The sequence below is a fragment of the Neofelis nebulosa genome, chromosome 12 (assembly GCF_028018385.1).
Source record: "Neofelis nebulosa isolate mNeoNeb1 chromosome 12, mNeoNeb1.pri, whole genome shotgun sequence".
NCBI lineage: Eukaryota > Metazoa > Chordata > Mammalia > Carnivora > Felidae > Neofelis > Neofelis nebulosa.
In genome coordinates this window covers 88,511,232-88,524,767 of record NC_080793.1, presented here as the reverse complement: position 1 = coordinate 88,524,767, position 13,536 = coordinate 88,511,232, and the positions used below count along the sequence as shown (strand labels likewise).

The 13,536-nt window shown below is 47.2% G+C and overlaps 1 protein-coding gene across 8 annotated transcripts in view; it reads left to right on the top strand.

The window, feature by feature from the left end:
• Positions 1 to 10,561, top strand: part of SPATA6L (spermatogenesis associated 6 like) — a 48,808-nt gene extending 38,247 nt beyond the window's left edge. For 6 of the 8 annotated variants that reach the window (XM_058695825.1, XM_058695827.1, XM_058695824.1 and 3 more), the window contains 4 exons: positions 677 to 873; positions 4,449 to 4,542; positions 5,845 to 5,947; positions 10,300 to 10,561. In XM_058695825.1, coding sequence (XP_058551808.1) covers positions 677 to 873; positions 4,449 to 4,542; positions 5,845 to 5,934 — 381 coding nt within the window. In that variant the 3' untranslated portion in view covers positions 5,935 to 5,947; positions 10,300 to 10,561. Of the gene's footprint in view, positions 1 to 676; positions 874 to 4,448; positions 4,543 to 5,827; positions 5,948 to 10,299 lie in introns of all 8 variants that reach the window. The other 2 variants (XM_058695823.1, XM_058695822.1) reach the window with 2 other exon arrangements.
• Positions 10,562 to 13,536: the final 2,975 nt, after the last annotated feature.

The following is a 13,536-nucleotide window of genomic DNA, read 5'->3' as shown; positions in this document are numbered from 1 at the left end:
GTGGAAAGGATATTTCTAGCAAGTGCTGCTGGTGGAATTGCGGTAGATGCTCTAGAGTTTCAGAGATGCCCAGGCGCCACTGTCCTCTTGCATTGGTCGCTCTGCTCCCCTCCTACAAGCTCTTTCCATTTGTGGAATGAATCACCAGGGTCGAACGCCCCAATACCTACTTTACCAGTTGGTATTTTTATTGCTTTTTTTCCCCAATCAAATACTTTTTATGACACCAAGAGGTGGTAAGCCACTTACTCTTGAAGTTTGGTTTGTCAAGGTGAAGGCTCACACTTGTACGTTACAACATGAAAATAGATGTAGGCAGAGGGATGGGTTACACTGAGCTTTTGATGCCACGGCCTTTAAATATTTTATTTAAGAAATTGTGTCTTTACCAAACCCGATAATCCCTTATCCTCTCAAATCAAAGTTCGGAGCATGAGTTTATTTTGGCTTGTTCATATGTGCCAAACGTGCAGAATTTTGGTTTTCCTTCCCTTGACCTTGACTCCTCAGCATGTTGTTTCTAGTACCGCCTACTCCTGCCGTTCTTTTACTGCAGGAGCTCCTTGGGGCAGGTACTCAATTAGCTTGCCCCCTTCCTCATCCCACCCACCCCCGGCTCTAATTAAGCAGACCAAAGCAAAATGACAGCTAAAGAATAATGCGCATTGTCACTCAGGTTATCAAAGAGCCAGATGAACGGATTGTTTTAAGGAAAGAATCACCATCACCTTTAGATTCAAGTAAGTTTGGAAAACCGTCGCCCAGTTATGGTAACCAAGGGGACGCCGATTTCCACCGGGAAGCCTCATTTGCCACCGACCAGCCTTCCAGATCTTCTAGCCCTCTTCTGGATCAGCCGCTTCTCCGAGAAAGGTCAGCGGCCAGCACCCGTCTCTTCGTTTGAAGAGCGTGTTGTGGTCTAGTGGGAGTAAAGCCTGGTCGCTTCACCAGTTGGCTTCCTGACGAGTGTTCAGCTGGTGATAGGAAAAGTCACCATTTCTTTTCAAATCTTCCCAGAAGGAAGGATTGAGCCTTTTCTCTTGCCTGTGGAAAGCATATCTCATGTTTGTTGAAAATGGGACAGACAGCTAACTTGGCGTAGATACTATTTATCCGTTTTTTCATCTTTCGTAAGTTTAAACCCTCAAGAGTTTGATTTCTTTCTTCTTTTTTTAAAATAATTTTTAAAAAATGTTTATTTGTTTTTGAGAGAGAGTGAGAGACAGAGTGCAAGCTGGGGAGGGGCAGAGAGAGAGGGAGATGTAAAATCTGAAGCAGGCTCCAGGCTCCAAGCTGTCAGCACAGAGCCCATGGGATCTGTGGGGCTTGAACCCACGAACCGTGAGATTATGATCTGAGCCGAAGTTGGACGCCCAACTGAGCCAGCCAGGCGCCCCAAGAGTTTGATTTCACCAGTAGAAAAGCACCCACTATAGAAAGTTGGGAAATTCCAGAAAAACAGGGGTGAAAAAAAATCATCCATAGTTCTGCCACCCAAAGACAAGAATTACTAACATGTGGGTGTATTTTCTCTCTTTCTAGACATGTTTTCTTGGTTTATTTATATGATTGCCACAAATAACCCCCCCCCCACCCCCCCCCCCCCCCACACACAATTGCACCTATCTGGTAAGCAGGACAAAATTGAGAGAAGAACCCATATTTTCCAAATTGTACTCTCTGGTAAGATGACCAGCCATCCAGTTGGCCTGGGACTTTTCTGACTTTGGCTCTTAAAGTCCTGCATTCTGGGAAACGCCTTACTCCCAGCAAACCATGACATGTGGTCACCTTAATGCTGGGAAGTGGTGAAGATCATATATATATACATATATATATATATATATATATGTATATGTATATATATATATATTTTTTAAGATTTTTAATGTTTATTTATTTTTGAGAGACAGAGATGTGGCACGGGTGGGAGAGGGGCAGAGAGAGAGGGAGACACAGAATCCGAAGCAGGCTCCAGGCTCCGAGCTGTCAGCACAGAGCCCGATGCGGGGCTGGAACCCACGAGCCGTGAGATCATGACCTGAGCCAAAGTAGGATGCTCAGCCAATCGAGCCACCCAGGCGCCCCCTGAAGATAATATTTTTAAGACAGCTTTAAAAAAGGAATAATTGACATTATATTAGTCTCAGGTATACAAGAAACATGATTGGATATCTGTACAGACTACAAAATACTCACCACAGTAAATCCAGTATGCACCTGTCGCCATAGTTACAGATTTTTTTTTTGTTGTGATGGGAATTCTGGACGTTTATTCTTGCAGCAACTTTTAAATATGCAATATGGTAGTAACTCTAGTTGCCATGCTGTCCATTACATCCCGAGGACTTATTTTATTATTTTTAATGTTTATTTTTTATTTTTGAGAGAGAGAGAGAAAAGGAGAGGGACACAGAGGGAGAGAAAGAGAATCCCAAGCAGGCTCCGTGCGGTCAGCACAGAGCCCGATGCAGGGATGACATCATGACCTGAGCTGAAGTTGGACACTTAACCGACTGAGCCACCCAGGTGCCTCTGGAAACGCTAACACTGAAGACGTTTCTCCTGATCTCTGAGAACTTGCAACTTAGCAGAGGATGTAAAAACAAACATGTATACCGAGAGCTTTCTACAAGGCAGGACTTTGAGAATAGTGTAGACCAAACGTTATCAGAGTATGAAGCAGGAAGAAGGAATGCTTCATGGAGCAGGTGGTGTTTCCCAGGTGGGTCTTGAGGGAGGGGATTGGATTCTGATGGAGTTAATGGAGGGGAGGGATTGGAGGTGAGAAGCCACAGGGCTCTGGCACCTTCTAGAAGTTAGAGCAGCTTGAGGGAATAGTGGGTGCCAAGGCTGAGGGTCTGAGGGACTGTGGAAGCCAAGCTAAGGAGTTTAGGCTCTGTTGGAAGGCAGTGGGAGCTTTTTCAAGTTCATTCTCAGGAGTTAGGACATTTGACTGTAGGATGATGGCTCCGGCTGCAGATCAGATTTTTATCCTCTACCTCTGACAAATCAGCAAGTTCTGTGTGCCCCAAATCACTCTAAATGGAGAACTTTGGAACTAATTAGACTATGAGTTTGTAGATAAGGCTATGATCAACTGTGACAAAGGACAACACAGTCATGGAAAGGCCATCTGGCTTGCCCAGGACTGTCCAGTGTGTATCATACATTAATTAAAGAGAATGATTTCAACATATTGCTAAATTTCTTAGGAATTTTTAGAAAACAATGTGTGTTTTTTTAATCCTTGCATAGATTTTTAAAAATATCTATTATTTTTGAGAGAGAGAGAGTGAGCACAAGCAGGGGAGGGGCAGAGAGAGAGGGAGACACAGGATCTGAAGCAGGCTCCAGGCTCTGAGCTGTCAGCGCAGAGCCCGACGTGGGCCTTGAACCCACGAACCGTGAGATCATGACTTGAGCCAAAGTCGGGTGCTTAGCCGGCCGAGCCACTCAGGCGTCCCCCTCCCCCATCCCAATGTCAGACATTAACCAAATAATGACAAAATGTCACTGGGTGAAGTGCTATGAATGGTGTTGAATGGACTCCAAGTGCATGTAGGAGGGGAGCCGGCTCCCTCTACAGGAGGGGGCTCAGGGGGGACTTTGCTGAGAAATCAGTGATTGGACTGAGCTCTGAAGGGGAGTCGGGGTTAGCACGGAGTGGGGATCGGGGTGGGAGTGGCAGCATTCCAGGCCCTAGCGAGCAGTGCTGGCGGGTGTGGAAGGGAGAAAGTGCCTCCTATGTGAGGAACCGAAAGGCACCCTAAGGTGTGTGGTGAAGTTTGGGTCTGCTCAGCCTAAAGTAGGTGAGATAAACAGTAAATTCCTGGGCCCAGTCGGTCAGGTTAAGCGTCTGACTCTTGATTTTGGCTCAGATCATGATCTTGTGGTTCTTGAGATCGAGCCCCGTGTTGGGCTCTGCACTGACAGTGGAGCCTACTTGGGACTCTCTCTCTCTCTCTCTCTCTCTCTCTCTCTCTCTCTCTCTCTCTCCCCCTGTCTCTGTCCCTCCCCCACTCACATGCATGCATGTATGCATGCCGTCTCTTTCAAAATAAATAAATAAACATTAAAAAAAAATCCTTGTGGTGGAAAACAATTGGGATTACGTTTCGTGTTAAACATTGGCGGATTAAATTTTTCAACGTGAACACAGGCTTTATTCTTTAGAGAGCTATCTGAAGCGCGCAGCAAAGAAGAAGAGAATCCCTCGCAGGCAACCACCCCCACACAGGCCATTCTCCACCCTGTGGTTTTTATTCGTCAGTGTGTGTCGTATGCATCGGGGTTAATAAGGACACTGAAACCACACTATGTGTACAGGTTGCCTGTTACTGCTTTTTCTTGCCATCAAGCTGTAAATATCAGCCCACGGCGTTCTGTACTCTAGTATCCTTTTCAGCAGCTGCCTAACACTTTGACCTGTTTCATTTTCTGAGCAGATTCCACCTTTATTCTCAGTCCACTTGGAGGAAGATCCACGAGAGGGTGTGCGGTCTTCTGACATCCCACAGAGCTCAGCAACACCTAAATAAGGTAGGGCTTCTGGGAACACCTAATCGCTGACAAAGTTCCACGGGAACTGGGACTTACAGTCTCCGAGGGGGGTGTGTGCGTGGGGGAGATGGACATTAATCAGGCCACCGTAGAAATAAATGTACGATTGTGACACTTACCAAGGAGGGTGCATGGGGTCCTGAGAGTGTACGAAAGGGGGGTATTGACGTGGTTGGGAATCAGGGTGGGCTTCCCTGAGGAAGAGACACAGGAGCTTCCATCTGACCCATGAGTAGCAGCTACTTTGCAGCTCAGCACGCACGGGGCAGAGGTCCTACATCGTGAGGGAGCACGGTCCTTTCAGGGACTGAGGGAGGACCTCTCACTGGTCCGGAGCACAGTTTCTAACCCGTAGTTAGATCCCAGTACTCTGTCTACTGCAGAGTGCAGCACGAGCTAAGGGACCTGTTGCCATTTCCAGGGAATTCCAATGAGAGGTTAACAGTGCCCCCCATGGATGGATTTAACGACACCATGTAGTAGTTGAAGCAGTCATCTTGAGTTATATAAACACTGGCATATTCTAGATTTATAGGATGACACTCATAAATGAACATTGGGGCACCTGGGTGGCTCACTCGGTTAAGCATCTGACCGGCTCAGGTCATGATCTCGCGGTTCGTGGGTTCGAGCCCCGCATCGGGCTCTGTGCTGACAGCTCGGAGCCTGGAGCCTGCTTCAGATTCTGTGTCTTCCTCTCTAGCTGCCCCTCCCCTGTTCTCTCTCTCTCTCTCTCTCTCTCTCTCTCTCTCAAAAATAAATAAAAGCATTAAAAAATACAAACAAACAAATAAACATTGATTTTCATGGAGAGCGTTGTGAATTACTTTGCTGCTTCTCTGCAAAGTCATTGGCTTTGCTTTGTTAATTTCTAGTCTTTTTAAGGAAGGGCATCCTTTCAGAATGTAAAAAGAAGGAAAGGAAAGGAGGAAAGGAGAGAGAAGAAAAAGAAGGAAAAAAGAAGAAAGTATCTGCATGTATTTACATATATAGTAAACCCCACGTATGGGGCATGCATGGGTCATAGACCTCTTTTTGTTTGTTTGTTTCAAGTAGGCTTCATGCCCAGTGCGGGGGGGGGGGGGGGGTTTGAACTCATGACCCTGAGATCAAGACCTGAGCTGAGATCGGGAGTCATTTGCTTAACTGTCTGAGTCACCTAAGCACCCTCCCCCACCCCCCCCACCCCCCGGCCTCTTACATGTAGAAGCACACATCTGGGTATCGTTGATCTATATGACACTATGAGTAATGCAATTGCCAGGTTTGTTTTTGTTACAGGAATATACTATCTCTGAAACAAAGTATATCCTTGAAAGACCAAGTTACCCGCTGAAGAAATACCCAGTGCAGGAACAGAGATACTTTTAAGCGGCTGTCTTAGGTAAGTGAGCAGCTTAAGTGCTGTTTCCTATTTTGATTTGCTTAATTTCCTGTCAACATGAAATAACTAGGAAATGTGGTGGACAGGGGCGCCTGGGTGGCTCAGTCGGTTGAGCGTCCGACCTCGGCTCAGGTCATGATCTCACAGCGTGAGTTCGAGCCCCGCATCGGGCTCTGTGCTGACAGCTCAGAGCCTGGAGCCTGCTTCGGATTCTGTGTCTCCCTCTCTCTCTGCCCTTCCCCCTGCTCATGCTCTGCTCTCTCTCTCTCTCTGTTAAAAATAAACATTAAAATTAAAAAAAAAAAGGAAAAAGAAAATGTGGTGGACAGGAGACGGGGTGGAGACCTAAGAGCCACATTCTTCTTCCATGCGGTAGAACCACAGCACGTGTGTCTGTGGTCGGCTAGCCCGGTCTCTGTCTCTGTCTCTGTCTCTGTCTCTCTTTCTCTCCCCTCCTTCCCACCCTCTTATTTAATGGTACCTCTTTGAGCTCTAGGCTCTCTTTCCTGCTGTGGGGTATTTACACATGCTGCCCTCCATCTAGAATACTGCTTCCAGACCCTGCTTGGGTCACTTCTATTTATCCTTTGGTCTCGTGACCAAAAAAAGGTATCAAAGGATACCTTTTTAGCGCTCTGCACTTTTCTTGGGAAAAGTATCCTTGTATCAGATCACCTTCCACTGTGGTTGGTGCTCGGTAGGTATCCCTTTATGAGTGAGTGTCGAACGAGGGGATGAGGCCAACTCTAGGATTCAGGTGTATGGTAAGTAGTTGGCCATATGATGCAGTGAATTCTGTTCTTTTCCTCTCCTGCCTGGGCCTAGAATTAGAATAGCTCTTTCTAACAAAGTGCTTCCTGAGTGCCAGAAACTGGTCTGAACACTTTGCATGCATTAGATGAGTGAATGTCGGGGCTCCCGGGTGGCTCAGTCGGTTAAGCGTCCGACTTCGGCTCAGGTCACGATCTCGCGGTCTGTGAGTTCAAGCCCTGCGTCGGGCCCTGGGCTGATGGCTCAGAGCCTGGAGCCTGCTTCCAATTCTGTGTCTCCCTCTCTCTCTGCCCCTCCCCCGTTCATGCTCTGTCTCTCTCTGTCTCAAAAATAAATAAAGGTTAAAAAAAATTAAAAAAAAAAGATGAGTGAATGTCTAATTCTCATAACAACCCTATGAAGTAGGTTCTGTCATTAGTCCCATTTCACAGATAGAGAAACTGAGGCACAGGGAGGTTAGGTGCCGTGCTCAAGGTCACATGGCCAGTGGATGGCGTGGCCAGGAATACGAACATTCTGTGGCCTCCCGAAACCTAGATTGTGTGATAGGGGAGCCCTGGGGAGAAAGAGCAGAGCCCTTGGGACTCTGAGCAAAGTCCGTGGACAGTGCCCTTGAACATCTCCCTCGGGGATCCTGTGTTGCTGTATTATGTAGTCCCTAGCATCCTAGCAACATCAAAATGATTATGAGTCTTTTTAAACCATAAAGGAGTGTGAGATGATATGCTAGGTTTTCACAGTAGTTGGGCTCCAGAAAATCTGGCTCGAGGGTCACTCATGCTTCAGGGCACAAGTTGCTTGCCCACCCCCTCCCCCCCACCTCCAGGGCTGGCCAGGACTCGCTGCCTTTAGCACCGAGGTGTGGGGAGGACAGCTCAGTAATAGCCCATTCTCCAAGCTTCTACCCCCGAACGTTCTGCTTGGTAGATTAAAGGATAGATTCTGGGCCACTGAATCTCCAGTTGCCAAAATAGTCATCTCGGCATTTATTAGGCAGTTATACGGAACAGGGCCCACATAATTACCACCATGGGAACCGGGCCCACATAATTACTGAATGCCAAGTTGTATTGGCATCAAGTTCCAAAACCAGCTGATACGTGGATGCTGATGGGAGGGGAGAGAGTGAAGGGAAGAAAAAAAAATGAGTAACTTCTTAGAAAGTGGGTTTCCTTTGGGGCATCTGGCTGGCCCAGTCCGGTAGAGCATGTGACTCTTAATCTCGGGGTCATGAGTTTGAGCCTCATGTTGGGGGATGAGTTTACTTAAAAAAAAAAGAAAGATGGGCGTTTGGGTGTGTCAGTCAGTTGAGCGTCTGACTTAGGCTCAGGTCATGATCTCGTTGTCCGTGAGTTCGAGCCCCGCGTCTGGCTCTGTGCTGACAGCTCGGAGCCCGGAGCCTGTTTCAGATTCTGTGCCTCCCGCTCTCTCTGCCCCTCCCCCACTCGTGCTCTGTCTCTGTCTCTGTCAAAAATAAACATCAAAAAAAATTAAAAAAAGAAAGAAAGAAAATAGGTTTCCTTCCAAACACAAGTTCCCACCCACTAGGCCTTCTCTGGAAGTGCTCCATGCCACTCCCCGATCACCCCCCACTGTTTGGGTCATGCATTCCTGGGGAGGCAGGAGTTCTGGAGGGCTGTGTCCGTGAAAGTGTTCATGTGTGCAAAGAAACACGGGTGACCTTGGCTCATCTTAAGCAAACAGGGCACTTATTACAAGGATGCTGAGTATCTCAGTGAATCTAGGGAGGATCCAAACAAGCAAGATCAGGCCACTAAAATGGGACGGCTAGAGTCCCCCCTCTGGGTCAGGAAGACAGTCCCAGAGAGGAGCATCCACAGAAGACCCCGTGGGCTTCCACTACCTGTCCCCAACCTTGATTTTCTCAAGGACCGTCTCCCGCTTGGAGACTCCAATTCTTGTCGCTTGCCTTTGCCACTTCGGCTCTCTTGCTGTTGACCAGCTGTCCCCCTCCTGGGTGCCTAGTGATCTCAAGACTGAGGGAAATGAAACAGTCGACTCTTACCACAAAAGGACCAGCAATTCCTGACCCAGAAACAGTGAATCCAGTTGTCTGACAAGGGAACGGGCGGAAGAATCGGGTAGTGGGGGTGGGAATACATCTCTTTCTCCTTATTCTGGATGATTTGGGACTTGGCACTTTTGGTATAAAACAGGTTATCCCTTGTATACTTCAAAATGGTTAAAATTTTATAAACCATGAACATAAAATTTTGTGTTATGTGAATTTTGCCACCAAAAAAAAAAAAAAAAATCCCGTATACCACTCCCCACCCCCTAGTTCTCTTGGAATGCGTGGTTGTCTCTGTGTTTCGGTCCTTACCAAGTGTGTGAGCTGACTGTGTGTGTCTGGCAGGTGCTCACTGAGACTCCGCTTTCAAGGGCGAGCTTCCAGGGCTGTCCTCTGCGACGCCTGGTCCCTCAGGCAGACTGAGGCCTGCTGCCCTCTGCTCCCAAACGAACCTCCACTTAGCACCTCATTCCCGCAGCCATGTATTATAGTTGGTTTTCCTTGTGAAAACCCTCCGAGGAAGAGGACAGAGACTGACCAAACGGCACCAGCTCCGGCCCGCTGAGTTCCAGCACCATGGCTGGTCTGGAGCAGGGGCCAGCCCGCTAGGAATGCTTCCAGCCAGAGGGTGGGCAGGGAACCCAGGCCTCGTGTCCTCAGACACAGACGAGAACCGTAGCACAAAAACCTCTCTGAAATTAAAGAATAGCGGGGTGTCTGAGTGGCTCAGTAGGTTAAGCATCTGACTCTTGATTTCGGGTCAGGTCACGATCTCACAGTTCATGAGCTCGAGCCTCATGTCTGGCTCTGTGCTGACAGCCTGCTTGGGGTTCTCTCTCTCCCTCTGTCTCTGCCTCCCCCCATGTGCCTTCTCTCCTCTCTCAAAAATAGACATTAAGAAATATTAAAGTGGGGCACCTGGGTGGCTCAGTCGGTTAAGCGTCCGACTTCAGCTCAGGTCACTATCTCGCAGTCCATGGGTTCGTGCCCCGCGTCGGGCTCTGGGCTGATGGCTCAGAGCCTGGAGCCTGCTTCCGATTCTGTGTCTCCCTCTCTCTCTGCCCCTCCCCCGTTCATGCTCTGTCTCTCTCTGTTTCAAAAATAAATGAACGTTAAAAAAAATTTTTTAAAAAAAGAAAAATTAAAGAGTAGCAAAATGGAAAAAAAATCAAGAAAGAAACCAAAAAAGGACAAAAGTTAATTAAAATGGTGATTTTTGGTCTGTCTCAGCTCATTAGGCCTCCAGGTCCTAAGACAGTGGTTGGTACAGCTCCCAGCCTCACTCTGTCTACACTGGGCGGGCAGGAATCTGTTTACTCCCTGTCACAGGGGCTTATCCTCAAACTGATGTGACGCAGAGAAGTCAGGTAACCTGCCCAAGGTCACACAGCTGCTCGGTCAGGTTTCCCTAACGTCGCCTCCCCCTGCACTGGAAATGTAGAAGGGGCTCAGACACCAAGGGATCTTCGGGAAGAGCTACTTGCCTAGATTAGGATTGAGCGAAATCACCATCTCCTCCTTGGCGCTGATCCTTTGCCTTTTTCCTCAGGACCACGTGCCGTGCGCGTCGTTGCCGGCTTCACAGCGGAAACTGGAGGAGCATCGCGAAGAACTCACTCATCGAGTCAACTGACACATCCTTCGAGAAATGAACAAGTTTTTGTTATGTGTGTGGAATCACCAGTGTCTCACCCCCTTTACACCAAACCCTGTACTTACTCAGTCTTCTGTACCTAGGTCAGAGTCGTTGATTAAAGTGTTTCCAGTGCGGGGCTCGTATTTCCTTGTCAAGCTGGAAACTTTTTGATACACTTTGTGTGTGCTTGTGTTTTGAGCTTGAATGAGAAAGTAGCGGAGGGTGGGTGGCCGGTGCTTTTATTGGGAGGGCACCTGTAGAAATCGAACAGCTCAGGACGCCTTTGGAGGTGCTCCTCATTTGTGGCAGCCGATGTGTTCTTGAACAGTTTTTTGGTTTTTTTTTAATTTTTTTTAATGTTTATTTATTTTTGAGACAGAGACAGAGCATGAACGAGGGAGGGTCAGAGAGAGAGGGAGACACAGAATCTGAAGCAGGCTCCAGGCTCTGGGCTGTCAGCACAGAGCCCGACGTGGGGCTCGAACTCACAGACCGTGAGATCATGACCTGAGCTGAAGTCGGATGCTTAACCAACTGAGTCACCCAGGTGCCCCAGTTTTTTTTTTTTTTTTCAAGTTTATTTATTTTGGAAGAGAGAGAGAGAATCCCAAGCAGGCTCTGTACCAACAGCACGGAGCCCCATGCGGGGCTCGAACTCACAAGCTATGAGATCATGTCCTGAGCCAAAACCAAGAGTTGCACGCTTACCAAACTGAGCCACTCAGGTGCCCCTCTTGAAATTTTTCAAAGTTTTTCCTTCCTTCCCCCTTCTTCTGCCCCTCCCTCCCCTTCTCCTGCCCTCTCTCTCTCCTTCCCTCCTTCCATCCTCCTCTTCTCAGCTTACATTTTACTTGACCTAGAGGAAGCTGCTATTTACAGGAATAACCCCATAAATCCTCCAGGGAAAAATGGTCAACTTGATTTTCTCTTTTTGGTAAACCTGGGTTTTGTTGTGTGTTTTAAAAAAAAATTTTTTTTCAATGTTTGTTCATTTTTGAGAGACAGAGAGCAAGCGGGGGAGGGGCACAGAGAGAGAGGGAGACACAGAATCCGAAGCAGGCTCCAGGCTCCGAGCTGTCACCACAGAGCCTGACACGGGGCTGGAACCCATGAGCCTTGAGATCATGACCTGAGCCAAAATTGGATGCTTAAGCAACTGACCCACACAGGCACCCCTGTTTGTTTGTTTGTTTGTTAATGTTAGGCTTGATTTACATGAAGTCCACCCAAAACTTGGGAAGAGGGAGCTTTATGTCAGGAGAATTCAGATCTGGCTCTAGGACACATTTGTAAGAGGAGGCTAATTTCTTTGGATTATAGTTTAAACCATCCTCTCACCTTACCTCCCTCCTCTGTTTCCAGCAGTGCTTAATAAATTTCTATGAGGAACGAAATCTTCCTCAAATATTTCTCTGAAAGAGCTACTTTAAGTAAATACATTCTGCAAATATGACCGCCAAAACCACATTTAAAATCAGCTAGAAGGGCGCCCCGATGAAATGCTCACACAGTGTTAAGGAGCACCAAGAGAACACGGCCGGGATGATGTGGGACTGGAGGCTCATTGTCTTCATGGGGACAAGCCCAGAGCCGAGGGGCCTGGAAATGGGAACCTCAATCTTTCCTTCACATTATAACCTGGCATTTTCCTCTACCACACCCTAAATCTCTTTTAGTTTTTCCAGGATTTGGCGAGGGTCAAATTTCCTTTTCTTGTTATGACCACAGGAATTGGTTTGTGTTAGGTAACTTAGGAAAACAGCCTTAATAATTAAAGGAAAAAAAGGCCTACAGAGACAATAAAACAAAGCTCATTTATTCTCTTCGACTTTCAGCCAAGTCAAGGTGTATATGTTACAACAAGCATTTCATTGACCTTTGGAAAACAGCCAACGTACTTAAAATTACACCTGCTTCTGTATTCTGGGTGTGTCTGAGACTTAGAGCTGTCAGTTTGTTACTTTGATGTCTCAGGAGTCATCAAAAATAAAAAAATATTGTGTTACACAAAGGCTGTGGCAGAATCCTCGGAAAAGGATCACTTACAAAGTGTGTAAGCAGCTAGAGGAAATCAGTTCTAGAGAATTGGTATCTCATGGCGGTTCCCTCTCAGACACACACGGTGACATTCAGCGTTCAGTTTCTCTGAAGTGGTTTGAGCATGACTCCTTGATCCCATTTAGGGACAAGATTTTTCAGGGCGCCTCGGTGGCTCAGTTGGTTAAGCGTCCGACTTCGGCTCAGGTCATGATCTTGCAGTCCGTGAGTTCGAGCCCCGCATCGGGCTCTGTGCTGATGGCTCAGAGCCCGGAGCCTGCCTCAGCTTCTGGGTCTCCCTCTCTCTCTGCCCCTTCCCTGGTTGCATTCTGTCTCTCTCTCTCCGTCTCTCTCAAAAATAAAATAAACATTAAAGAAAAAAACTTCATTGCCCATTCTTAAAGTTTGTTTTGTTTTGTTTTCAAATCAATCTTTTTTCTCAGCTAATTCTATTGTTTAAATTATTCTTATTTTACCTTTTTATTTCTCAAGGAATTATTCCCATTTTGAGGAATCATATTGGGGCCAGGATTGCACTTGAGGTGTTTTGCTTTTGGAGGATGTAATAATGTGAATAGTTTTGTGATGGATTGAGATTTCTTTGGGAAGACCTACGTCATCAAACATGATACAGATTCCCACCTGTCTTGCTTCAAGTTCTTATTCCTATTTTGACTTTCACAAAAAGTCAAAGCCTGGACTGTAGTTTACAAGCAGGTTTGATGGGGTCTGGGTTTGCAGAGGCTCCTGGGAAAATCTCCTTGGGGGAGCCTGGGCCACCCCACGCAAAAGCCACCGCACGAAGAGGTATTTCCCTAAGGTCACCTGGCTGACCCAAAGTTAGCTGAAACGTACAGACCCTGCATTATAAATACTATTTTTTTATTAAAAAAATGTTTTTTTAATGTTTATTTATTTTTGAGACAGAGAGAGACAGAGCATGAATGGGGGACGGTCAGAGAGAGGGAGACACAGAATCTGAAACAGGCTCCGGGCTCTGAGCTGTCAGTACAGAGCCCGACGCGGGGCCGAACTCACGGACCGCGAGATCATGCCCTGAGCCGAAGTCGGCCGCCTAACCGACTGAGCCCCCCAGGCGCCCCTATAAATACT